Raw genomic sequence first — 26,433 nt, 5'->3', positions numbered from 1 at the left:
ATCCTACAAAAAGTGCGCGTGCGCGCGTAAATGAATACGTGTTAGGGTTAGGGTTAGGATCTACCAATCACGACTAGCTAGCGCGGACGCGTGACTGCGCGTTCGGGACCACGCTGCTTTAGTAGTACCTAAAACATCTTTTACTCTTAGTGCTATTGAGAAAATTTTATCTCATAAAAATCCAAAATATAATCAATAAATACAAAAAAATATGAAAGAAAAATTAAAAAAAGCAAAAATAAAAATAAAGATGACATGTATCGAAGCGCGAGGGTGAGTGAGAAAACGGAAGTGACCTTTGTCGTTGCTAAAACAAACAAGAAAAGTTAAGTTAAAGTGCTTCAAGATGTATTTATGGTTTACAGTTTTCATTCAGTATCTTTCTTCATCCCTCTCCTTCTCCTTAACTACCTGTCTATACAGTTTCTATTCTCTTTTCCTGTTTCTTGTTTTGCTTATTAACTTCTCTGTTCTCTATCTCTCTCTTTCGATCAAACACAACATGTACTTATTTTATTTTTGTTTCGATCGCCTTTATAACAAAAGAAAAAGAAAACTGACCGTATACAAATCCGCTAAGCCTAAACAAGTGCAAATGACTTAAATGTTGAATCAATGTGTCTTCCACGAAGAAGATGCTTTAGACGATTGAAATCATGCCTACTCGTTAATTGCCGGTGTAGGCCAGCATTAGTTTCCTCTGAAAGAAACCAAGTACACTTCTGTGGTTGTTTTCGATTTCGATCGTAGTACGCTTTTGGTCAGTACTGTGGTTCAACAGCTTTAGGGGAGCAGAATTTATTTGATAAAATTCATCACCATCAGAAAAAAAAAGAAGAAAAAAAGCCGTTTAATAGACTAAAAGAAAGTATTTTTCAGCTGTCGGACATGCTAGAAATAGCAGTGAAATCTTACTTTATTTTCTACTAACAACCTGCTAAGTCTGCTCCTAATTCTATGATGCAAACTTCGTTTTAAAGTGATCTAAACTAAAAACTGCCATCAAAATTATATTTAAACTCACGTTCCAAACACCAGCTAATAATGATAGTTTAAATTTTCATTATTTACAATATTAATTGAAACAGAGGCAGTGTACTTCGGTAGAAAGAGGGTGTTAAAAGGGTTTAAATTCCAACAATAAAAGCCGATGAAAAATACGAATGTGACTTTACTGTAGTTGATAATTTACAATATACTGACAGAAATGTTTTTTTTTCCCCCCTCTCTTTTTCGTATTATTTTCATTTTTATTTAAAAGAATTCCTATCAAAGACATGCTTCCTGTGTAATTATTTCCAGGCTATGTGTATCTAGAATATCTAATATGTTCTTTATAAATATTTTGTAATAATTTGCAATACGAAATAATAGTGGTTTAAGAGCGATTTAGCTGTTGTTTCTAAAAGTTAAGCGGCTGCATAGAACTGCTGATGTGTATATGTGAAGAAATAGAAGGTAGTCAAGAGTTTGATAAAAACTATTTATATAGCACTGTCAATCCTAAATAGATAGATTTTATCCATGAAATATAAATATATACATACATACATACATACATACATACATACATATATATATATATATATATATTGTATGAGTGTGTTTAAATTAGCCCTGAATTAATAACGGGTTGTTATGCTGAGTATGTTATTATAGCGCTTTCTCTCTCACTTTATAAATATAGACATATATCATATCCATATGCATTAGATAGATAAAGAGATAGATACGTGTTTATATGTAAACACATGAGCCAACTTGTATCAAAACTTCGTATTCCACTATTCACTGTCAATCCAATTTACGATAATTTATGCTAATCATGCTTCAGAAATTAAACCAATCAAAATCGCGCCTACAAATGTAGCGGGAAATTTGGAGGAAGTAAAGTTTGGAAGAGAAGCAGTAATCAGCTGTTCGCCATTTGTATTTACTTCTGCTGCCTCAGTTGTATACTTATATCAAACCATGGGAAAGAAATGCCAGTTGTCGGTTAGTTATTACATTTGTTTCTACTTATCCTAACATTAAATACAGTGACACATATTATAGAGTTAATGCTTGTACAAGTACTGTTTACTAACTTATGATTTAAATAATATATTATCAAGTTAGACATGGCCTGGACTAATCTTTGGTCGAAACAAATCTAAGTTTTATTTCGCCGTTGTTCCTCCGAAAATGTAGCATATATAATTACGGCATACCTACACAATTGTACCCCACCAACTTTCATGCAAAATTGTGTTCTAATGAATTTTTTTTACAAATACCTTTCAGGTGCTGTATTGGAATTTAATGTGGAAAACAAAATTAAATACTCACAAATATTTTATTTTTTCAGAATTTCTAGTTTCATTTCGTAGTTATATAGACATAATGTGTCAGTATGGATCTGTATCTGCTCCTAATTCTTTTTTTTTTTTCCACATTGAATTCCGATATAATCGTAATGTTAAACCATGTGAAAGGTTGAAAAAGTTCATCAAAACTTACCTATTTTTCTGAACGTTCTTAGGAAACTAAGTCGGGGACACACTTGTATAGGTGTGCTGTAGCTACCACTAAGCGAAAGAATTTCTGATACTGGATTAATGTATTATTAGTTCTGATAATTTAATCTTTTTTTTATAATTCATTATGTCGTTGATATTAGGATAAATTATTTTGTCAGTGTTCTATTGTAAAGTTTTTGGATATGTACGTAAACAATACCTTTACAAAATGTGACTACATTGAATTGACATGCTGGAATCCGCGAATATCTACAAAAATTCCTAAGTATGGTGTTCATTAATCATATTTTAAAACTTAATAAGTCGGTTTAATTTTAGTTTTCACTGGCTCCCTCATTGGCTCATGAAGTATTATTTATGTTACACGTGAAATCCCAGAATGTCTAGAAAAATTTTAAATTGTGCTTTTTCTATAAAGAAAATCCATTTTATTCGTGACAGCTATTCCTAAAATCCGTCAACCATTTTTCGAAACCGCTTTCATCGGACGAGATTTTTAGAAATTTGTCTTGAAATAGACTTAATTGTTAGCTAGGAGAGAATGTGTGGCGTGCTTTTAATTAGTATCCTTTCACGTGAATATGTAAACAGCATGTATTCTTGTACTCGTGTTTTAAGAATGCCATTTCAGAAAAAAAAAAAAAAAAAAAACTTTAGGAACTGATACGTAGAAAGTGAAAAATCATTTTCATTTGAATAGTTCTGCTTGTGAGGCATTATTATATGCTTCTGTTTGTTAATGTGTTCGTTATTGAATACTTTCGTTATTTATTGTAGTCCGATACACGTAAACTTCTTAAATTGCTTAATCATGCCTTTGAATGTCACTTTTACAATGAATAATATCAATCTTGCTAATGTCATTGAATTTCTATTGGAATGTAATGTAATTTCTAGAACTAGATATTGTTTGTGTGTAGTGAGGAAATGCTAATGCAGAACTTATGCAATTGATGTTGTTATGGAAACTTGAAACTCCATTGACCTCCTGTGAAGGACTTGTACAGAGACGGTCGTATCAGTTTTATACAATGGTATCTCAGTTTCTTACATTAACACATCATAGAAGATCATATTGATAAGTTGAATATAAATGACGAAGTGCAAACGAAAATTATTGAAGAACGAAACTATTGAGTAACGAAAGTGTTCTATTCGTTTCCGAGTAGTTTTGTCAATTTTCAAATACTCGAACTTGGTCCTCATTTTCAACCTGAATTTTCAGAAAACTCACCATTTTTACTGTGATGAGAATTGCTATGCCGTCTTGAAAAGAACCGAGTTGTGTTGGTGATACACTTCATGCCATTTCAATCAAGTATTTTTTTTTTTTTTAATACAATCTGTGTGTTGACAAAATAGTCCCTGATATTGGCCTACCACATCATTGTAGTCTCTAAGAAGGGAGCAAACCTGACCATCAGTATAGAATTATGAGAGGATGTGTGCATGTATTATAGGGGCAGGCATAGCTGTGTGGCTATGAAATTCACTTCACAGCTTCATATTTTGGGGCTTGGTTTTGCTGTCTATATCTTAATGCAAGCACATTTTGAATGGAATTGGGAAAAGGAAACTGAAAGCCCAACATGTGCATACAAGTGTATATCAGTTCTGCAGGTCCTCATTGACACTATCCGAGTCAAACAGCAATGTAACGTACTTGTGCTATCATGGCATAGCAACATATGCATTAATCTCATTTAAATATGACAAGGTCATCATTTAACATCCGTTTCCTATGCTGACACATGTTTTCAGGTAATTTGGGTTATAAGCCAAAAAAATTGGGAGGAAGGTTCCTAATGGACGATGGGTCGATCTCTTGATATAAATCATAGGACTACAGGATGAAAGTGAACTGTTTTTGTGTTAAAATAGTCAAAACTACTTTTTTGTTACCTGCAAATTTATATTAAACTGCATGGGACAGGTGGGACGACTTTTTTTTTGCAGTACATGTATGATCATTACTGATAGTAATTGCATTTAATTCATTATTAACATCTTTATTCTCCATTTTTTAAACTTTATACATGTGCAACATTATTTTAAGTCCAAATGGCTACATATATTAAAGAAAAAAAATTGAAACTAAGAGTTGCATTACAGCCAATGTATTAAAACAAAGATGCTCCAAATAGTTGTATAAAGACACTGGTTTTGGATATTTTCTGCTCAAATCATTACAAGTCTTGTCTTTTGACATATACAATTTTTTGTTAGGAACTTAATAGTTATTACATTTACCTTTTCCTACCACTCAGCCATTCTCTGTTCTTTGCAGAATAAGAGAGATTCTTTGCAGGAACTCCAGCCATGTGCAACAGTTGGTTCCACACATCTAGTGGGCAAAAGTGGATTAATTCCTACCAAGGTAATGTTCATTAAATTCTAAATATGGTTAAAATTGCTGTAAAAAAAAAAAACTCTTTGTTGACAGAAAATGTAGAGGCACCCTTCTTCATTTTATTGCATCAAGTCCCTGAGTGATGCACAATTACACTAAACTTGCTCTTCTTCAGTACCCTTACCTGTCCCACCTCCCCTATCACTCTACCTCTCTCTCTCTTATCAAGACTACTTGTATAGTTCTGCTTGCATTCCTCTCTGTCAGTGTTTTTGTCTTACATGCCATCACTCTCTATGCTCCGGGTTGCACAGTCGCCCATTGCTTAGTCTTTCCATTTCTCATCCTTATTACCTGTCACTCAATCTTTATTACACAGACACATAGCTGCCACCACTGTCTCTTTCATTAAACTCTTCTGTTATCTAATCTGGTTCTCATTGCCTCTACTGTTATCAACTCACTCCTACCTCCCTCTACTGTTACTATCTCTCTCCCATTACAATCTGCCATTACTGTCCCTGTCTTCTATTATAATCCTTGATTTCTCCTGTCCTACTTCTGGTTCCTTCAACCTGCTCACTTTAACACTTCTCTCTATTTACTCTCTTAGGCATATTGCTTTGGATGAGTAGAGATGCCTTAGGTTATTGTGGTGCACAGGACAATTTCACTGGTGCTTGTGCATGATGAAATGCACACAATACACTCTATAAATAGGCTGATGTTAGGTGGGGCATCTAGTCATAGAACCTGTACCAGAAAGATAATGTTCAATGAAGATGTGGCATTGTCTTTTCTAGAACAGTAACTCCTAATAAAATTTATCTAGGAACATGACAACCTCTCCAACCAAAGTGGATTACCCCAAACCTTTGAACATCCAAATTTATCTGCTACCTTGGTCTTCAGTTAACTTGGTTTCTGTAGTCTATAATTTTCATAGACTGCAAGTAACAAATGATAGAACTGCAAATGATACATGGTATTTAGTATAATTTTAAATTTTTAGGCAGATGAAAAGACAAAATGACATTCGTGGGATTTTTACTCTTCTACTGAACAGCCTGCAGATATGTTAAATGTGTTCTCTGCTTTCTGTACACAGCATCCACCATTCCAAACAGAAACAAGATCTAGTTAGAGAAAGCTCTTGATATCCCTAAAATAGTTGAATGATCAAGGCTGGAATGCCTTTTAGTCATAGACCTGTTTAATGTGTTGATGAGGGGGGTAGGCAGCAGAATTATAGGTAACTTTCAACTTGCAGTTTATTTGTTCCTAATTATCTCTTAATTGAGAACTTGTAACACAAATGTTTTCAAACAAGCAGCAAAGGAAAGCAAGCTAAGATGCTATGTATTACAATTTAAAGAACCATTCTGTTGAATTGTAACAGATATGAAGATACTTAGCTAGGGGTTGCCAACATAGCATCAGAGCTACATGCAAGTTCCTCATACTATAAAACTTTTGGCAACAAAATGTTCTCGTAATGTAAAAGCTTTGAAATCAAAAGCTATCTGTATTGGTTTAGCACATTCTCCTATCCACTGCAGTTTTAATAGGAAAGACATGGATGGTAAATGTTGAGGCACAATGATTGATACTAAGGGGCAGGATTATTGCCCGTATGGACATTAATATTACTGTCACCGTTTCATGGTGATTAGTGAGAAAGCATTTGGTTATCAAAGTATTTACTCTGACAACTAGTTACACCCTTGTTATATGTCAGTAGTTCTCAACTGAGGTCCATATGGCCCTTAGATATCCTTACAAGATTTTATTGTCACACAATATTTTAACAATTCTTAATCATCATCATCATCGTTTAACGTCCGCTTTCCATGCTAGCATGGGTTGGACGATTTGACTGAGGACTGGTGAACCAGATGGCCACACCAGGCTCCAATCTGATCTGGCAGAGTTTCTACAGCTGGATGCCCTTCCTAATGCCAACCACTCCGAGAGTGTAGTGGGTGCTTTTACATGCCACCTGCACAGGAGCCAGTCCAGCGGCACTGGCAATGATCTCGCTCGAATGTCTTTACACGTGCCAGGAAGGCGACGCTGAGCACAGATGCAGTCACGCTTTCGCTTGCCCCAACAGGTCTTCACAAGCCGAGTTTCGTGTTCAATGGAGGAGACGACGTTGGCATGGGTGCCAGTCGTCGAATTTAGTTTGATTCCGATTTCACTTGTCTCAACAAGTCTTCGCAAGCGAAGTTTAGTGTCCAATGAAGGAAGGTACCCATAAGTGAGCTGGCTACACCCCTGGCAGAGGCCTTGGATTTACGTCTCGCTTGGCTTGCCGGCTCTTCTCATGCACAGCGTATTTCCAAAGGTCTTGGTCAGAAGTCATCGCCTCAGTGAGGCCCAATGTTCGGAGGTTGTGCCTCACCACCTCATCCCAGGTCTTCCTGGACCTAAGGATACAGTAGAATTTTTTTGGGCATTGAATTGTTATGAGGAGCCACCCAAGTAAAATCAGAGGGCAAAAATCCTTGAGAACCATTGTTGTAAGTCGTGGATGTAACACAATTAACAAAGATTGTTTTTGTCACAATCCTCTTTATAATGTTAATTCCTTGCTCAGTTCTGGGAATAAGGATTATAGGGTAACTGGTGTCTGGGTCTTTTTTAAAATTTTTAATGCAATTATTCCCCTTGATGCTTCAAGTAGCTGCATAACATGTCTCTTCAGGCTACCATTAGTCTTTTGTTGCTCTCTGCCTAATTGTTTTCCTCAGTCTAACTATGTGACAATCTGTTTCACTGTCTTACATTAACATTATTACTAAATATAAATATGTAAAGACAGCCAATGTAAAAGTTCATACTCTATTCATAGTACCAAAATGCTAAATCTAATCTGTTGTCCGGTTTTGGCCACTGTCTAGACATTGTGTCTTTAGTGTGCTCACTTGCTAGCATTTGAATCCAGTCTGATAATACATCATCTTGAACTGCTTCCATGATAATTGGTTTCTTCCATTTCTCCATACCTTGAAAGTCCTGCTGCAGATCTTTGAGATAGCCTTTCTAATTTTTTCTCTCCTCATAAAAGCAGTTTTGTATATAACATTATTACATCATGGCCTTATTTTAATTTAATATTAACATGCAGGCACAGGAGTGGCTGTGGTAAGTAGCTTGCTTACCAACCACATTGTTCCGGGTTCAGTCCCACTGCGTGGTACCTTGGGCAAGTGTCTTCTACTATAGCCTCAGGCCGACCAAAGCCTTGTGAGTGGATTTGGTTGACGGAAAGTGAAAGAAGCCCGTGGTATATATGTGTTTGTGTGTCTGTGTTTGTCACTCCAACATTGCTTGACAACCAATGCTGGTGTGTTTATGTCCCCGTAACTTAGCAGTTCGGCAAAAGAGACCGATAAAATAAGTACTAGGCTTACAAAAAAAAGTCCTGGGGTCGATTTGCTCAACTAAAGGTGGTGCTCCAGCATGGCCACAGTCAAATGACTGAAATAAGTAGAGGGAAAAAATAAAAGAATGCTTAAATTTATATTGAGGAAAATGAATCTAGCTAACCTAATGCAAATGTTTCAATTGATTAAACATTTTCATTTGAATCTTGACTCTCCAATTCTGAAATCTCATGCTTAGCATGTTGTTATTTTAGCCAATCCTTAAATTATGATTTTTAACACTGGAACAGTATTAGACCACTTTCAGTGTTTTACTAATACCTATTTTATCAAGTCTGAAAGAATCAAGGTTTGAAATGGACTTCTGCAATTTGAACTTGAAACAAAGGCATGTAATAGCAATGTAAGACATTTTGTCAAATGTTCTGTTCATTCACCCATCCACCACTTGTTATTGGCCCTGATTTAATGAAAAGTCACTATGTAGTTGCTTGACTTAACAGAAATAGTAGCTAAATCTCTTGTACAAAAGGAGACTTTAGATAATGTGGTCTTGGGTTGCCTGTTCTCATGGGAAAGACATGATGGTCATGGCTGGAATGCCTTTAAGTCCTTGATGAGAGCTGATCTCAATTTAAACACCATTTTGTTTCACAGATATAGTTTGTCAAAGACTGCATCATGAAGTATTTCTTGTAAGAGGATAACTGGCTGCTATCGCATTGTATGTTGGAGCCAAATTTTTCCCATGTTCAATGTTCCTTACGTCTCCCTTTGACTGCAGGGCTGTTTTGTTTAGTTAGAAAATAATATTCACTCTCATCCTCTGTTGTAACACAGTTACATAATATAACATGTGAAACCTTGCCATGAAAGGAACCACCCCCACATACATTTTGATATCAGATATCCATATTGCTTACTTGTCATAGGTTAACTAGATCTGTAATCTGCAAAGGTGCATGGCTCAGTGGTTAAGAGTGTTGAGCTTACGATCGTGAGGTTGTGAGTGTGAATCCCGGACCGGGCAGCGTGTTGTGTTCTTGACCAAGACACTTTATTTCATGTTGCTCCAGTTCACTCAGCTGTAGAAATGAGTTGCGACGTCACTGGTGCCAAGCTGTATCGGCCTTTGCTTTAGATAACACTGGTGGCATGTAGAGGGGAGGCTGGTATGCATGGGTGACTGCTGGTCTTCCATAAACAACCTTGCCCGAACTTGTGCCTAGGAGGGTAACTTTCTAGGTGCAATCCCATGGCCCTTCATGACTGAAGGGGGTCTCAGCAATCTGCAAATGAGCCAATTTGAGAGCTTATACTAGGTTGCTCAAACAAGTAAATCTCATCCAAATCACCCTACTATCTTAAAAATGTTGCATTGGATTTTGTAGTCTGTATATATGATTCCTGAGAAAAAGACAGTTGTCATAGGGCTGATTTAAAGTAAGCAATAATATGCATATGATGCTTGAGCAGGTTAGCAGGTGGTCGGTTTGAAGGGCTTAATCCTTTAGTGACCAACTTAGAAGATACTGCATTGGATCAGTCAAATCCCCAAATTTTTTTAAATGTCCAAATTGCATATGAGGTCCCTGATTGGTTAAATAGGGAAAATATACCTGGTTTTATTAAATCATTCAGTTTTCTTGTTCCTTAGCAGCTGCTGAATCTGAAAGAATTTCTGATCTTATGCATTTTCTTGTAGCTTTAATTTGTATGTCATCAGTGTGAGACCTAAAGATCTGTCATCTTATGACTTATTAAAGTTTAGCAGATCCTTTTTCTTGAACCACTATATACAGCTTATTCAAACCGTACCCTTGTGTTTATAAGACTGGTTGCTTTTTCTGGAACTGTTATTCAGAGGTAATTATTATATACAGTAAGTATATTTGGGTATAACATCTGTTTAGGTTATATAGGGCTCTACTTTATAAGCTTGTTTTATCAAGGGTTAATGAACCTACTTGATTTGAATCTTCTTTCAGCTACACACACATATACAGGGGCATAGCTAGGGTGGGGCAAGCAAGGCACTTGTCTTGGATTCCATTCTGATTGGGGTGCAATTTTGGCCAAGATCATTATCTAATTAAGCCATTAAAAACAATTTAAAGCCTTTTCAGATTTTGCCATCCATGCCACTAGACGGAATAGGTTTTCTTACTTGACCTCACAAAATGCATATGCTGACCCCCACCCCCCTATCCCCACCGACTAGTTTACTCTGTTTGAATTCATGAAAATGTGCTTTTGTGTGCTACACAGTTATTTTGTTCTGTTTTTCTAACAATATTATCTCATTGTTGTTGGACCAGTATTTCTAGAACTGGTTGACTATTAAAGACTGTAGACCCCCTTCCAGAAGCACCCAGTTATAAGAGAAGTCTGGTTTGCAGAACAAATGTAGTCAATCGTATAAAATTAGCAGTCATTTTTAGTAGAATGTGGATAAGTAGCAACAAGAGTAAAAGGAATGAAATCACACTTTGTCTGGTAACTGATAAACAAGATGTCCCCTCCCTCTCTCTCTCCCTGGGTTTGAGTCTGGCACACTTTTTCGGAAACCAGTGTGAATTATTACACAAACACAAGTCAATTTTACCATATATGAGACAAAATGTAGGCTTGGCTTACACTGAAGTCATGATTTTCATTTCCTAGCAAATTTTAGTGTGATTGTAAAGTTCTGATTCAAGTTTGCTTGCTTATTTTTGTACTGAAAATCTTTTCTACAATAAACTTTATACGAAAATATACTTGTCTTCTTTGAAATTGTTTGAACAAGTTAGATTACTGGTGTCAGCCTGAATAATGAAGTTACATTGTAATATCCATTGTAGCCTTCCAATCTCATAATCATGAGCGTATATGCATTAAACCTTGTCGTTTTCTTCCTTCATAACAAACGTATGTTTGGGAAAAAGGAAAGTGGAGCCAAAGGACAGAACAGGCAAAAATTGGAGGCAGAAGTCAAGCTAGATGCTATTGTCCTATTTTGCTAGGAATGGACCTTGTTGTTCGACAAACAGCACAACAAAGTTGGCTGAACCTGTTACAGGCATTTGAAGCAGTTTTGAATGCAATACATCATGACAGTGATGAATATACGTCAGGTCAGTCAAAACCAGAAGAGGTGGAAAGTGAAGCTGCTAGAGAGATTGTTTATACGGTTCTATCAGAGGAAGAATGCAGTTGTGTTGCTGATGATGTAAATGTGATTGAAAATTCACTCTGCAGCTGAATTAAGTAAATTTGATGGAAATGAGAAACCTCCAACTGACATGTCAGACGTTATTGTACAACATGGTATCAAGCTTTTGAAGTTCAACAAGGGGACTGGGAAAGCAGTTATGTGTGAATCACTGAGAATGGAGATACTAAAACTGGGTCCAAAATATTTTCAGGATAGTGAAGGGCCTTTTTACCATACTAATAAATGGACAATGAACAGTTGTTGGTTCAAGAAAAAACTTGGAAATGGTCGTGGTGAGGAAGTTAATGACTTACTTTCCTTAAAAAAAGTCTATTCCGCATATGTTGCCTTTTCTTTTCATGATCAGAGCATCAATCTTCATTACAGCAAGAATGTGAGGTTAATCACCGGAAAGCACCAGAAAGAATGCATATTCACAAAAATTCCAAGGATCATTGCAAGTGCTTTATGCTGTGGGAAGAAATGGAGGGAAATGTCGCTGAAAATAAAGGGCTTATCGTTAGGGAAGTTCAGCTACAAATTGAAAATGAAAGACAGAAGTGGTATGAAATTTTAACTAGAATCCTTCACTGTATTAAATTCCTAGTAACTCACAATCTGGATCTAAGGGGCATGGAGAGTCAATTCAGCTGAAGGATGAGTTCAAAAACGGAAATTTCATTGGATTGCTTAAATTGCTTGCCACATTTGACCCCGTCATGGAAGAACACCTCAAACAGAATACCATCCTGGATCCATGTCATATCTTTCGCCAGAAATACAAAACAAATTCATCTACATCATGCCCTCTGCAGTTTGTCAGAATTTACTGAAGCCTATCCGTGAAGCAAGAAATTACGGTCTACTGATTGATTCGACCCTTGACCAGGCGCATCATGCAATTGTCAAAAGTTGTGCAATATGTGGACGTTGATGTCAATAAGACTTTGTAAGGAATCTTTTCTTGGATTCATCCAGATAAGCAAAATAGATTCTGCAAGCCTTGTTGAAACAATTTTGACAGTTAGATACCGATGAACTTACACTGCAAGACTGCTGATCACAATGCTATGACAATGCTGCTATAATGGCTGGCACCGAAGTGGGGTTCAACAAAGACTCAGAAAAAGAACTTGGTACACTTCGATAATTGTGACAATCATTCCCTCAATCTGGCAGGTCTACATGCAGCCAAAAACAATATGGTTATGATCAACTTCTTTAGCACAAGTGACTCGCTATTGCGCTGGGAAACTCTTAGTCAAATATCTGTCAAATACATGTTGGCGTGCAAGAAGTGCTGCAGTTGGACCAGTGGCGAATTATCTCTCACTAATTCAAGTTTTCTAAAAAAATTAGTGATGATGAAACCGAGACTTGAGACCAGGAGTAATGCTTGCAATTTCTATAATTGGATGCTCCGCTATTTCTTGAACTTGCAGGGATTCTGGAACAAGATTCTCTCTCTCTTGCATTGACCAGGTGCAAAAGAGACTTTGAGAGTCCAGTATGAACTTCACAGTGCTGCTGCTGCTATCAAGTCTCTTTGAATTTATTTTGAAGATGGAGAATCTTTGATTTGTGAGTCCCTTGAAGATGGCTTTGCTCTGTGCCAGGAATGGAATGTCGGTTTTCAGAGAAGGCAAGAAAGACGTCAATCCACTGGTGAAAATATTAAGGACGCTAAACTAACCACGAGGAAAGAGTTGGGAAGAATAATGAAGGATGGTCTTAATTGTCTTCAAACTGAAATGGAAGAATGGTTCACTCGCCTTAACGAAACTGACTTTGTTTGGTTTTCTTCTCGATGTCCGTAGCTTGTGCTACACAACTGTTTCTGACAACTCTACCTTTAAGAAGTGCAACTGTCTTTGCTGGCATATGCAGTTCTGATGTTAATGGAGAGCACCTTTTCAAAGAAATACTGAATTGTAGAGCATTGCTGACCACTTGGACAGCCAAAATGATTACAAGACCAGAAGCCCTCCTTGAATTCATTGTTCAATTTGGAGATGAATGCATTTTTCAAAATTTGTGAATCAGCCTACAAATCATGCTGACAATTTTTGTTTCAATTGCCAGCTGTGAGAGGTCTTTCAGCCAGCTGAAATTAATACTTTCGTATATGAGAACCTCCATGAGCCAGCAACAACTCAATTATCTCGCCCTTCTCAGCATGGGAAGTCATGAATTTGAGAGAAAGGATTTTAGACAAATTATTGATCAGTTTGCTTCCTTAAAGGTATGGAGGATAAAATTGTAATCTTTCGTCAGTTTTTAATTAAATGTTATTGCAATTTTTAAAAATCAGTTATTTTTTTCTATGTGAGTTTCCACTTTTTGGTTGAGGTGCAGAGCAATTTTGATGTTTGCCTTGGGCACCACTTACCCTAGCAATGCCCCTGTGTGTGTGTGTGTGTGTGTGTGTATATATATATATATATATATATATGGAGCAGTGATTTGAACTACACTGTTCAGTTGTACTTACTGAGCTGTTTATTCTTTCATGTGTTGAGTTGTATTCCTACAAATATAAGCACAGACCAGCTTTTTGTGGTGGTGGTAAAAGAATTGATAAAGCTATCTTCATTACACTAGCTGAACTTAATTTGGCATGGTTGAAAAACAAAATTGACCTAATGGAATCTGACCCTTTAGCATTCAGGTTACTTTGTTAAATACAATGCTTATTCATTCATTCTGTTTTCAATTAATCACGCATTTATTTTGTAGCATTTGAGATTTTGAAAGATATGATTCATCAAGCCAAGTGAAATCATAATTGTGGCCAGCAGCCATTCTGGTAGGACATAAAAAGCACCCATTAGACTCCTGGAGGGGTTGGCATTAGGAAGAGCATCAAGTCATAGAAACCATAACTAATCAGGCTGGAGCTTGGTGTAGCTATCCTGCTTGCCAGTTCCAGTCTAACCTATGCCAGCATGGAAAAGCAGACGCTAAATGATGATGTTGATGATTGTTTATTTAAAGAATAACATTGTAGGGTAGATGTGAGAGGTCAGATTTGATTGGTTTGAACATAAAATGGGTAGAATATTTGGGCTGGGTGTGGCTGGTTTAAGTGCTAAGGGGTTAAGTCAAAAGTGTAGGGCAGTTTCGTTTCTGCTGAGTCATCAAGATAAATTACAAGTCAGCAAAGAAGCCTCTCTGGTTGTTTGGTCAATCCACTAGAATACTAACCAAATTGTCATTAACGCCACACCAGATATACCAGGTACTGTACTTTACAATAGCTTTAAGAACCCTAGGAAGTTTTTGACTGAAGTGCTTTAGATCATTGATCTGCTTGCTCAGTATTGTCTTGTGGTTAAACAGTGACTACTATAGTTTACAGGAGTTTAATGTTTAACTTTCGTGGTCTTTAATTTTGGTGAGAGAAAAGTAAACTGGCTACTCTAAATGAGTTGACCTATGATCTACATTCAAATTACAGCAATCTCGTGTAATAAGTGGTGTGATTTAGAGAAGATTTGGAACAGCTATTTCTTATAAGTTGAGTGAGCATCTTGGTTGTAAGTTGGTTATATTTAGGTGGTGATTCAGTCGGTTTTTAAACACTATACAAAGTGCTTTGTAATGTTTAATTTAATTATGGCTGTAATCCCTATCAGCATTCTGTTTTTACCCTTTTGAGTTCTAGCCATTAATTTTCTTTGCAATTGGCGAGAATTCAAACAGCTATAAATTCCACTTAGCGAAAATCAGCTTTGTGGATAATCTTAAGTCAATATCTGCAGTTTTATTTAAATGTTGGGAGATTTCAATTTTTAATATAGTTTCTTAGTAAATTAGCAAATAATCTCTAAAAGAAAAAAAGTTAAATTTTCTAACTTGATATAGTTATACTTTGTTTTGAAAACTTTTATCCTTTTTAAGAGATAAATTTTTGAATCATATTCTTAATTGGAAAAATGTTTATCGAATGCTTGAACTTTCACAATACAAATAACCAATATCACAATATTTTAATGAAAATGTTATCTATTATTTATAAAATAGTTTTGCTTTTTCTTTTGTAAGTTTATTTCAAAAATTAACTGTTTATTTCTATTATGGTGGTAAAACAGTCAGGAAAATCGAAGTTGGTTGATTCCACACAGAGAACACTTGTTTTGCAAGACTCAAAGCTGAACTTAAACTCACCGAAACCAGAAGGGAAGGTAACAGAAACTGAGAGAAGGCTTGTGCAGACCTCCAACATAGAGAGCGCAGAAAAGGAGGCTAATGAATTAATGTGTGAAAGTAATTATATTTCCTTCAGCTCCTCTTCATTTCACTTTTTTTCTTTTAGTTTCTATGTGTCTTTTCTGATTATATATACTTTTACTTGCTTTAGTTGTAGTCTTTTACCAAAGCGCTAAGTTACTGGGATGAAAATACACCAATACTAGTTGTCAATCGATGGAGATATAAATACATGTGTGTGTGTGTGTGTGTACATATAAATGCACACAGGCACGTTTCTTCCAATCTGTTTCTACCAAATCCATTCACAAAGCTTCAGTTGGCTCAAGACTGCATTACAAAACACTTGCCCAAGGTGCCACACAGTGGGACTGACCTTGTAAACCTGTGTTTGGGGAGCAAGCCTCTCACCACACAGCCATGCTTTCTTTTCCTTATGATCTTAACTTTTTTACATATGTTTATTTCTTACAATATTTACAGTATAGATTGGAGATAATTCGATCTGATGTTTTACCTTTAGTTTAAAAGCATCTTCTTAATATGATTAAGATGTTTGCAACTGCATGGTTTCAAGTTTGATCACAATGTCCAGCATCTTTGGCAAGTAGTTGATGCCATCAGTCAGTCTTGTGAGTGAAAATTAATAGGAGATAGCTACTGTAACTTGTTAGATGTGTTTATGCATACGTCTTTCTTTTTCCATGTTGGCACATGTTGGTCAAGACTTCTTGAGGCAGTATGATGAACAAATAGGATTGTGATTTTCAAGTATAGTGTATAGCAGCTATTGTGGGATCTTGTGTGGTTGCTTAATAGAAATAGCTGTCAAACAAACCTCTCATAAATTATTTCCCACTGCTTTAGAAAACCTCATTTAACGTCCGTTTTCCATGGTGACATTGGCTGGACAGTTTGACTGGAGCTGGCCAGCTAAAGAGCTTCCCAGGCTTCGTGTGTTTGACATGGTTTCTACAGCTGGATGCCCTTCCTAATGCCAGTCACTTGATATAGTGTACTGAGTGTGCTTACATGTCATCAGCACCTATGAGCCCACAACATTGGACAAATTGGTTGCCTGTGTATGTAGTAGAAAAAGACAGGATGCTTACAGCTGGGATGTCTTAATCAAAAGTCTGGATAGTCATGGTTGATGAGGGTTGGGCAAAAACTGCAACCAACAACAAAAAAAAAAATCAGATGTCATTTGAATAAAGCTCTTGGAAATATTACTTTATCCACTAAGGCTACTGACTTATATACTTGGATATAAGAATGCTAATTTAGTTTGTGTGTGTGTGTATGATGGTGATGGTGGGCGGGTGGGTGTTTGAATTTGTCTGGTACTGTGTATACATTCAGGATAAGGATGGTTGTTGAATTGATTGAAACATAATATAGCTGTAAATATTTTATCTTTAAAGATAAGGTTAATAGTTATGAAATTATATATAATCTTAACTATTCATCTTTAGTATTTAATTGATATCTTTGATTTATGAAATGTTTTGATGCTATTGTGTAATTTTAGAGGAAGTCAGTTTTTCAACCAGCATTGCATATGTGTAAACTAAACTCAATACATTAGACAAGGGATCATTTCAACTGATTTTTCTTTTTGTAATCTTCTTCAGGAATTTGAACACCCATGTATGTGTTGTCATAGATTAGAATTAAGGTACTCATTAAATCAGATTGCACTCATTGCTTTTTTTTTATCCCTTGAAATTTTAGAGGGTGCTAGTCAATTATATCGATGCCGGTGCTTATCTGGTGCTTTATGAACCCCCGAAAGGATGCTAAGCATTACATTCACCTTTCTAATGATTCTGCCATCTTGCTACTTGGATTTTAATATTAAGTGTCCCATTGAGCCTATGTGAACTTTAGAAGTTGAAGTAGTGATGGAGGTGGGTGGGAGTTGAAACAGTGTTCACCCTTTGGTGGTTTCCTTCACACCTTGTAGCAATTTGCTGTGATATCTTACTTAGGTATTCTTCAACCTTTGATTCATGAAGTAGAATTTAAGCAATTGAATGCTTTGATCTCAGAGTTGAGTAATCTAAGTATCAAAATAGATTTACAAATTTTGCTGACTTTAAGTGGAGGAGGTGGATAAGGATTTAGTCACCACATCATCTTAGAATTTAATTCACTGGAGTAAGAGTTCTGTTCTATTTCATTAGGGGTTTTTATCTTCATTTGCTTCGGTCATTGGACTGCTGCTTGGGGCACTGCCTTGAAAGGCTTTAGCCAAAGCAATTGACCCCAGTACTTATTCTTTCGGTCTCTTTTGCTGAACCGTTCAGTTACTGGAACATAAACAAACCACTGGTTGTCAAGCTGTAGAAGGAGCAGACAAGCACTTAGCACGCACACACACACACACACACTTATACAATGGGTTTCTTTCTCTTTCTACCAAATCCATTTATAAGGCTTTGATTGGCCTGAGACTATTGTAGAAGACACTTGCCCAAGGTGCCAAACAGGTGGATTGAACCTGAAACCATAGGGGTTGGGAAGCTAATTTCTTGCCACAAAACCATACCTGCAACTTTTTTCTTTTGTTTGTTTACGACTGATTTTAGGAAACTTTGACTGTTATTTCTACCAAGCTGAGCAGTGTAGGTCAGGCTGCTTCATTGGCTTTCAGTTGTTCTGTACTGCCTTTTCTTTCTCTTTTTTCTCTTTTTTTTTTTTATGTAATAATGATGACAATATTTTTTTCAGCAAATATTCCTGAAACCTACTGGAAAGATTATTCTGAACAACAACGGCAAGCCCTTGCTGAAACTTTAGAAGAAAATAAAGCAGTATGGATACATCTTCTGTTTTTCTCTTTGATAACAAATTTGATACTAAATATAATTTGACATTTCAAATAATTCTTTCTTTCATTATTAGTCTATCAACCTTTAGGGTTCCATTTTCCAAGTTTAATAATCACATCTTCTTTCTCTCATTCTTCACTAATACTGTCTTTCATTTTCACTTCCCTTGTCTTCCACACTCTTTTCAAGCTGTGTCTCATCTCTTCCTCTAACTCTTTCTCTTCATTCTCTCTAACTCTTTTGCTCTCTCTCTTTTCATCTCTCATGCTTTTTTTTTTTTTTTTTTTTTTTTTTTGTTACATTCATTGTTATGCATTATTGAAATCGTGTTGGAACCTGACTAGTCTTTGGTTAAATGGCTTCATATTAAAAGATAATGCAGCATTTTACTATTGCTGTTGAAGGTGTTTTTTTGCCATTTCTTCAAAAAGACTAATTTATAAATGCTAGTTTTGATTATTTACATCTCATTTTTTTATCTTGTTACAGTTTTATAAATCTTAAACTTAAAGCCTACACCCTCTTAGAATCAAATCTTTTAGCACATTTAGAAACACTGGTCAGTATTTCACCCATTCTCACCACCTCATTTGTCAAGAGGTGATAAGATCCATGATCTAATTATGTGTGGGGTTAAGTTCATCTTGTAACCGATTGGTTCTGGTATGATCCTACTGTACAGCTTTTTTGGCAAATATTTTTTCTTCCTACCATAGCTTCAGTGGTGTACTAGCATAAGCAGCTGCCCAATGTCTTAAATGTTCCTGTTGTGCTAGCATGGATCAGAGGAGAGTAGATTGGGATAGTTTTGTATGGCCTTCTTGATCCTACTTATTTCCAAATGAGGTAATGATTTCCCAGTGTACTGCACAACAAACAGCTTATATGGAATTATGCAATGAACTGGAAACGAGTGACACCAGTTCGATGAACATTTTGTTTAGAAAGATCACACATTTCAAGAAGCAACCACACTGTTGATTAAGAAGGCATTGTTTGCAACCATCAAGCACACATCATGATGAAGAGGAATACAAATTTAGTATTTTAGGTTCAAAGGGCTGTTGATATTAAAGCTGTTTCTTTGTGTATGTGCTGGTAGAGCGCAAGTGTGATGGGGCAGACTCTGGGTTTCGATGAAAGTCGGCTTGCCAACCTGCATCAAAGGACTTTCAGCCGGGGACCTATGGACAACTTCCAGCGGTTCCTGGCTCGGCTGTGCTTCCGAAATGCCTTGCCAGTTTGTGATAAACTCATGAGGCACGGTGTCACTGTTTCGCCTATATGCCCACATTGCAGATGGGGCAACAAAACTGTTCTGCATGCAATCACAGTGTCCGTGTCTCGGAACTGTGTGTTTCTACCAAATGGGTACTGTCACAGCTGGGGAGAGTTCAGCTGTCAGCCAAATTGATTAATAAGATCATTCTGCCACCTCCTCTAAAAGAAGAGAAATTTTGTTTTCTAGTCAAAATAGCTATAGCGAAAGAAGCGATGTGGAAGAGGTATCGCATCAGGTACCTTTGCCTCTGGGCATGCTTTAGTGAACCTCTTTTTATATCACCTAAGAGGGAAAGCATGTCTAGAGTAGTCTGAATGTTGGGTATGTAAGTGCCAGAATAAGCGGAGTTTAAAAATAAAAAGACAAAATGAACGGTGCAATGCAAGAATGTGGTTGGTGGGTCAAACCCATTCCGCATCCATTTTTTTATTTCATCTTCTTTTGTAATTATATATTCAGGTCATTCAATAAATCCCTGACCCCACTTGTCTCTTGTATTGTCACCTCTTTGTTTAACCCTTTTGGTTCTAATTAAATCACCATGTATATGCTTATGTTCCTCTAGGCTAGGTGAGATAATATTTTTAGTATGGTGGGCATTTTTTCTGCCACTAATGATTGAATTCTAAGACCAACTTGTATTTAATCTGGTTAATTGTCGCAATGAAACTTAGAGGTTAAACAGTGATACAAGTAAGATTTTAGAATTATTGCCTCAAGCTCAAAACCAGAGTTATGAAAACGTTCTTACAGCTGCTGTTTTTCATCATTTCAGTTGATATATTGTTCGGTAATGACCTAGGGCAGTGAAAAGGGATGGCAAAACAAGATTTTACTGAACATTGCTGGGCTCGTAAATGAACAATTGTCTTTAGTGATAATATGAAAATATTCAGGTTGCTGCCTGAGTAAGTCTTTCAGTTAATGCAAAGTGAATCTGGTATAGAGTGTAAAATTTTACAGCTAAAGTCTTGCAAGTTGGCAAACATCATTTGTCTTAATGTGTTGTTCAATCTCCTTGCCAAATAGTTTGTTCGTTGACTTGGTCAATTCAAGAAATGTCTCAATGTCTGTTTACAAAGAAAATGTGACATTGAAAATAATCATGAATTTGAAAAAATTTAACTAAGTAATTTACTTCGTTATTAGCCAATCTTAACGAAGGGCATCATCTAAATATTTCACTTAGTTTTGAAAATAGAGAATTAATTTAGGTGTTTAGAACATTACAAATGATTCTTGGCTAAAATTATGATGGAAAATCCTAACTTGTAAATGAGTTGTTCTAAATTGATATCAAAAGGGTTAATTTGATGTTTAGATTGTAAGTCAACAAAATCTTGCATAGAATTAGGATGGAAGGGTTCATTTCTGATTCCAAATGCATTAAAATGAACAGTTGGAATAAAAACAAATTCTTGCTTTCAATACCTGGTGGCTATCATTAGCTCTGTATGCTTCATTTTGTAATATCTTCTCAAATGAAAGCTGGAGAAGTTGAAATGCTCAATTTGTATATTGTTCACAGCACTGTTCTGTCAAAGGTCCAGCCACTTAAATTTCTTCTGCTCCATTCTGTCTGACTGTAAATTGTTCCCGTAGTGGAGTACAGTATAAATCTGCAAGTTGCTAATGCAGCACATAATTCATTAGTGCTTTTGTTGTATAACCACTACTTCATGGCTACAACTATAAGCACAGCTACACAATTCGATTTGCACAAAATATCTTGTCATGTGCAATATATGTACTTCCAGAATAAAGATACGTATTCACTGTTTGTAATTTGCAGCTTGAATGTAGTTGAGAACTTTAGGTATGTGATAACATCTGCAATCATTCTGCCAAATTTAACCATGCTTTTTTCAAGTAAAAAGCCACAAGTAGCTGTGATCCTATTTTTCCCTATAAATAGAAATGTTTGTAGCCTTTCTGCTACAGAGACCTCTCTGGGTACCAATCATAAAAGTCTAGGAGAAATTTTTGTGCTAGTATATTCTCCTGCTTATGTCAAAGAACTTTTGAACTGTACTGTGGCATGCACCTTTGTAGCAGCTTACCAAAATGCATTATCATGTGTTCTTTCTCCTTAATGTTTTCTTCCATTCTCTTAGGTATGTTTTTCTGACACAAAAATTGTGTATTGCTATACTTTAAAAAAGAAATCTAATTGAAGTTTCTAGAAAGTCAGACTTTACTAATTGCTTACTTAATTGAATTAAATTTCATGGGAAATATGTTCTGTTCTTTTCTAGTATTTAAGTTACTTGATACACTTTTCCTATTGGTTTCACAATGCTAAAGCCTTTCTATTTTGATCTCTTTCCATCCTAACAAAAAGTGTTGTCTTTATCTACTTCAACTTTGGTTGGTATCAGCCACTTCTAAACATACCAACCTTTTACAGTTGATTTGGTGTGCCAAGTTCACATATCACTAATTTTCATTGTAACTGATTTAAATGCACATCCTCTTGTACTAAAGTGTTTATAATTGAAGATCTTGTAACCTAAATAATTGCAGCTGGTCATTACCAAAATATAAAATGTGATATTTTACTATACTTTTCCAAGGTATATTGAAAGCCAATTAAAATAATCTCTTCATTAGAAATATGGTCAAGGAAAAATTCGTGTCTGTTTTTGAAGATTATTTGGGTTTGGTGTATAGTATGCCACTCATCAGGTTTCTTTGAGACTGCCTCTGTTGGCTTTTGCATGAAGTGATATATATGTGGATTGCTTTATTCTTGTGAAGTTTTATCAGCCCATGTATGTTTTTTTCTCCTTCTTCATAATGTTTTCTTCCATTCTCTTAGGTATGTTTTTCTGTCACAAAAATTGTGTATTGCCATACTTTAAAAAAAAAATCTAACTGAAGTTTCTAGAAAGTAAGCAATTTCTAGAAATTGCTTACTTAATTGAATTAAATTTCAAATACATTTGTTCAGTGGTGAGCTAAACTCCGTTTTTTTTAAAATTTTTTATTTTTTTAGTTACATGAGGAAAACAAACAATTAAAGTCCAAAGTTGAGGAAGTATGTATCAATCTTTTTCATCCTTTTATGTATTGATAAATAAAAAAAAACGAAATACATGTTTTACATTTTTATCCTTTTAGCTGACTTTTGAAAATGACATGTTAAAACATGAAAATGAAACATTATCTGAGCTGGCATCAAAAGCTGAGGATTTTGCAAATCTTGTACAGGTAAAATTTAAAACATATTTCCCCTTAACCCATTAAGTCCCAGAGTACTTAAATTTCTGAATATTACTTTTAAATTTTTACAGATGATTGAAAATAGGTTAAAATGAAAAGAAAAAAATTATTAAAACTCCTTTACTTCAAGTAGAAATAGAAATACTCAGTATCCTATAATTAGGACACTGAGACAATGTGATATAGCTTATTTAATGTTCTCATTTAGTGTCCTGTTTATAGGACAGTGGGACTTAATGGGTTAATAGACGTTTTTTCATATTTCTGGAGTACATTGCCTGAGTGATTTCGTAAAATAATTAGGTTTTTCTTTACTAAGCTAACAAAGGGTTACAACAGAAGTTTTTAATTTCATTGTAGACATACCAAAATGGGTAGTTTTGTATTATAAGGTTCATGAGTGTTGTTATCAAAAGTGAAGCTGCTGCATCTAGTTGTTGATTGAGCAAATCTCTTGTCTTTCCCTCTATAACTGTCTCAACTTTTTGTACATTCAGAACTACATTTGATATGCATACCTTGGAATAGTTAGATGCGATTTGAAGATTATTTGTGTGCTCTTTCTTGCAAGTTGGGCAACCATGTAGAGACTTGTTGAGTCATCAGTAGTGTTGTCATTTAGCACAAGCTTCATTAAATAATCAGTGAGTCCACTTTACAGTTACGTGTTCCTAGCTTTGATTCCACTGCCTCACACATCTGCATCTTCATCCTCATTTAACATTCATTTTCCATGCTGGTATGGGTTGGATAGTTTGACTGTAAACTGGGGAGCTGCACCAAATTTCAATCTGATTAGGCAAGGTTTCTATAGTTGAATGTCCTTTCTAATACCAACCACTCCAAAAGTGTAGTGAGTGCTTTATATGTGCCTCTCGCACTCTCTCTCAAGCCAACAAGAGTGTACTACAATTAACACATACAATCATTATGCCTGCTTGAATCTCATATTTTCAACCCTTTATTTAGCACAACCAGCTTGAGAATTCCACTATCTTAAGATATAAGACTAGTCATTTTATTAAATCATATTTGAAGTAAAAGCTTTCGACCACAAGTTGATACATTTGTGCTCAATTTGTTTTAATCACCAGCTTACTAATGAAGTTTATTTTAGTAAATTGCTCCAACAGGGGGAATATATTTGTTGTTGAAATTGGCTGATCTGACAGCAACAATAGTCTTTATTTCCATTGCTTTGCATTCTGATTGCAAATCCTACTGGGGCTGACTTTATTTCATTGTACTTGTTGATAAAATTAACTTTTCCCTCATCAAACATTTGAAAAACTTGCTATGTAAGTAAGATATTTATTATTGAAATATAGTCATGAAAGGGTTAACATTTTTTTTTAAACCAACCTGCCTGAGATTGATTCTGACTCTCATACAAACATTCTCCTTCAAACTTCTTTGTATTAAAGTTCCAAAGAGCAGCATATAGAAAAGTTTTAACAGAAATATGGTTGGAAAAGGGTTGATGAAAATAAACAATTTCTTATTGTTTTCAAATTAAATAAATACAACCTGACTTGTGATATATCTTTTACACTTTTTTAAAAATGTATATATTTCAGTCTGCCATTGGTGAATCAGAAAATACAGAAGACAAAGAAGGGTCTGCTGATGCTACATCTACTGAGGAAAGCCAAAGTTTATAATGGAATTAAAAAAATTATACTGCTTTATTTTATTTTATTTTAATTTTTATGTAAATAAACATGAATTTTTTGGATGACAGTAACTATCTAGTGAAAGTTTACTGTAGCTATATTGATCTCTAATTTTTAACTTATATATTTTAAAAACTTAAATATAATGGGTGTGTGCATGTGTAGATGCAAGCATGGCAATGTGGTTCAGAAACTTGCTTTGCAACCACTTGGTTTTGGGTTCAGTATAACTGTGCAACACTTTGGGTAAGTGTTTTCTATGACCCCTGGCGAACTAATGCCTTGTGAGTAAATTTACAAGATGGAAACTGTTTGGAAGCCCATTATATACATACATGCCAGCATGGAAAACAGACATTAAACAACGATGATGTGTTTGTGGTTTCTCTGAAAATTCTGTGTGTGTGTATGCATGTAATCTTGTATTTCAGATCGCAGATGGTGATCTGACACTTTAATGGGGTATGACTAGTTTTTTTTTTTTTTTTTTGAAAGCTGACTATATATATATATATATATATATATATATACATATATATATATATACAAGATCTTTTGCAGTATTATTATTGAATACACTCATTTTGATGCCTTTGGAGTGATAAATATCCATGTTGATTTGTGATTACAACTTGAGTGTCGAAAACTGAACAATGAGTATGAAGAGTTTATTCAAGCTTCTAAGCTTGAGATATATATATATATTCTGACATGCTTTACAATATGATAAAATCAGTTGGAATTCAAAAGAAACCCATCCACTTTGTGTTAAAAAAACTAAGCTCTAGCCAACACTATTAACACAGTCGGCTGCCTGTATAGTATATCCATTTGAATTTGTTTTCTCTCCGATTGTTTAATATAACTGATTGTTAAAAACATTAGCGATTAATCTACTCATAATTCTTAGTTTTTGTTTGCATATACGTGTTTTAGAGATTAAAATGTTATTTCATGTATTGCAATAGATTAAATAAAAAAAAATTGCCTGCACATTCCACATTTAATTGAAATAAGCCCTTTTTTAAATTTAATTAGAATTAGTCAGATACTCACTTTGCTCATCATTCAAGCTGTAATTTTAAGTAATTAAAATTTCTTGGCTTACTTCATTTTGTGTACTTATGTACTCATTCTTATTAGAGTTTAACCCTTTAGCATTCAGGTTACTCTGTCAAATGTTATGCTTATTTATTCACCTTATTTTGAGTTAATCATGCATTATCTCATAGCTTTGAGATTTCAATAGTGTAATGGTTAATTTTAGAATTACATTGTAGGGTAGGTGTGAAAGGCCGGCTTCAGCTGGCTTGAGCATAAGTAAACTATTTGGGTTGCATATGGCTAGCTGTAAAGTTATATATATGTATGTGTGTATATGGTTCCTGTATCCTGTTGCTATCTCTAAAACAATATTTAGGTATTACACCTGACACAATTGCAGAGGTGCAAGTAAAACTGACTCAATAATTCTGCAAAGAAATTTAACAAGTATAAATCTGTGTCATTCTAAAAAAAATGTGCTAGTCTACTTGGAAAAGTGTCCACTTATGAAACTAAATTGTGTATTTCAAAACAGTGATTCCATCATCAGAAACATTTCACCATTTTGTTGTTGAGTCTTGTCTAGCACATCTGTGGGTGAAATCCCTAGGTTTTAGCTTTCACAATAACCTAATTCATTTTCTTGTACATTGAACAGTCATGAATGTTTGTAAGGTTTCTACAACCTCATTATAGATGGAAAAAGATGTTAGGT

General features: G+C 35.3%; 1 protein-coding gene across 2 annotated transcripts; it reads left to right on the top strand.

Annotated features, from left to right (window-relative positions):
• The first annotated feature begins 211 nt into the window (after nucleotides 1-211).
• Nucleotides 212-25,025, top strand: LOC106867855 (uncharacterized). Of its 2 annotated transcripts, XM_014912894.3 has the most exons (8): nucleotides 231-325; nucleotides 1,835-1,995; nucleotides 4,807-4,896; nucleotides 15,546-15,720; nucleotides 18,397-18,479; nucleotides 22,775-22,816; nucleotides 22,900-22,989; nucleotides 24,579-25,025. In XM_014912894.3, exons 1-8 carry the CDS (start codon nucleotides 256-258, stop codon nucleotides 24,660-24,662), a joined length of 795 nt encoding a protein of 264 aa, XP_014768380.3. In that variant the 5' UTR covers nucleotides 231-255; the 3' UTR covers nucleotides 24,663-25,025. The 2 variants fall into 2 exon arrangements, with proteins under 2 accessions (XP_052823105.2, XP_014768380.3); XM_052967145.2 differs by lacking the exon at nucleotides 4,807-4,896 and having other exon boundaries at nucleotides 212-325; nucleotides 24,579-24,745.
• Nucleotides 25,026-26,433: the final 1,408 nt, after the last annotated feature.

Source organism: Octopus bimaculoides, chromosome 4, assembly GCF_046866305.1.
Source record: "Octopus bimaculoides isolate indiv1 chromosome 4, ASM4686630v1, whole genome shotgun sequence".
NCBI classification, from domain to species: domain Eukaryota; kingdom Metazoa; phylum Mollusca; class Cephalopoda; order Octopoda; family Octopodidae; genus Octopus; species Octopus bimaculoides.
Note: the sequence above shows the minus strand (reverse complement) of the source record. Positions and strands in the feature narration are given on the sequence as shown.

Coding starts and splice junctions, on each gene's coding strand:
- LOC106867855 (XM_014912894.3), top strand. CDS start 256: ATGTATCGAAGCGCGAGGGTGAGTGAGAAAACGGAAGTGACCTTTGTC. Junction 15,721..18,396: donor TAATGAATTAATGTGTGAAA/GTAATTATATTT, acceptor TATTTTTTTCAG/CAAATATTCCTGAAACCTAC. Junction 18,480..22,774: donor CTTTAGAAGAAAATAAAGCA/GTATGGATACAT, acceptor TTATTTTTTTAG/TTACATGAGGAAAACAAACA.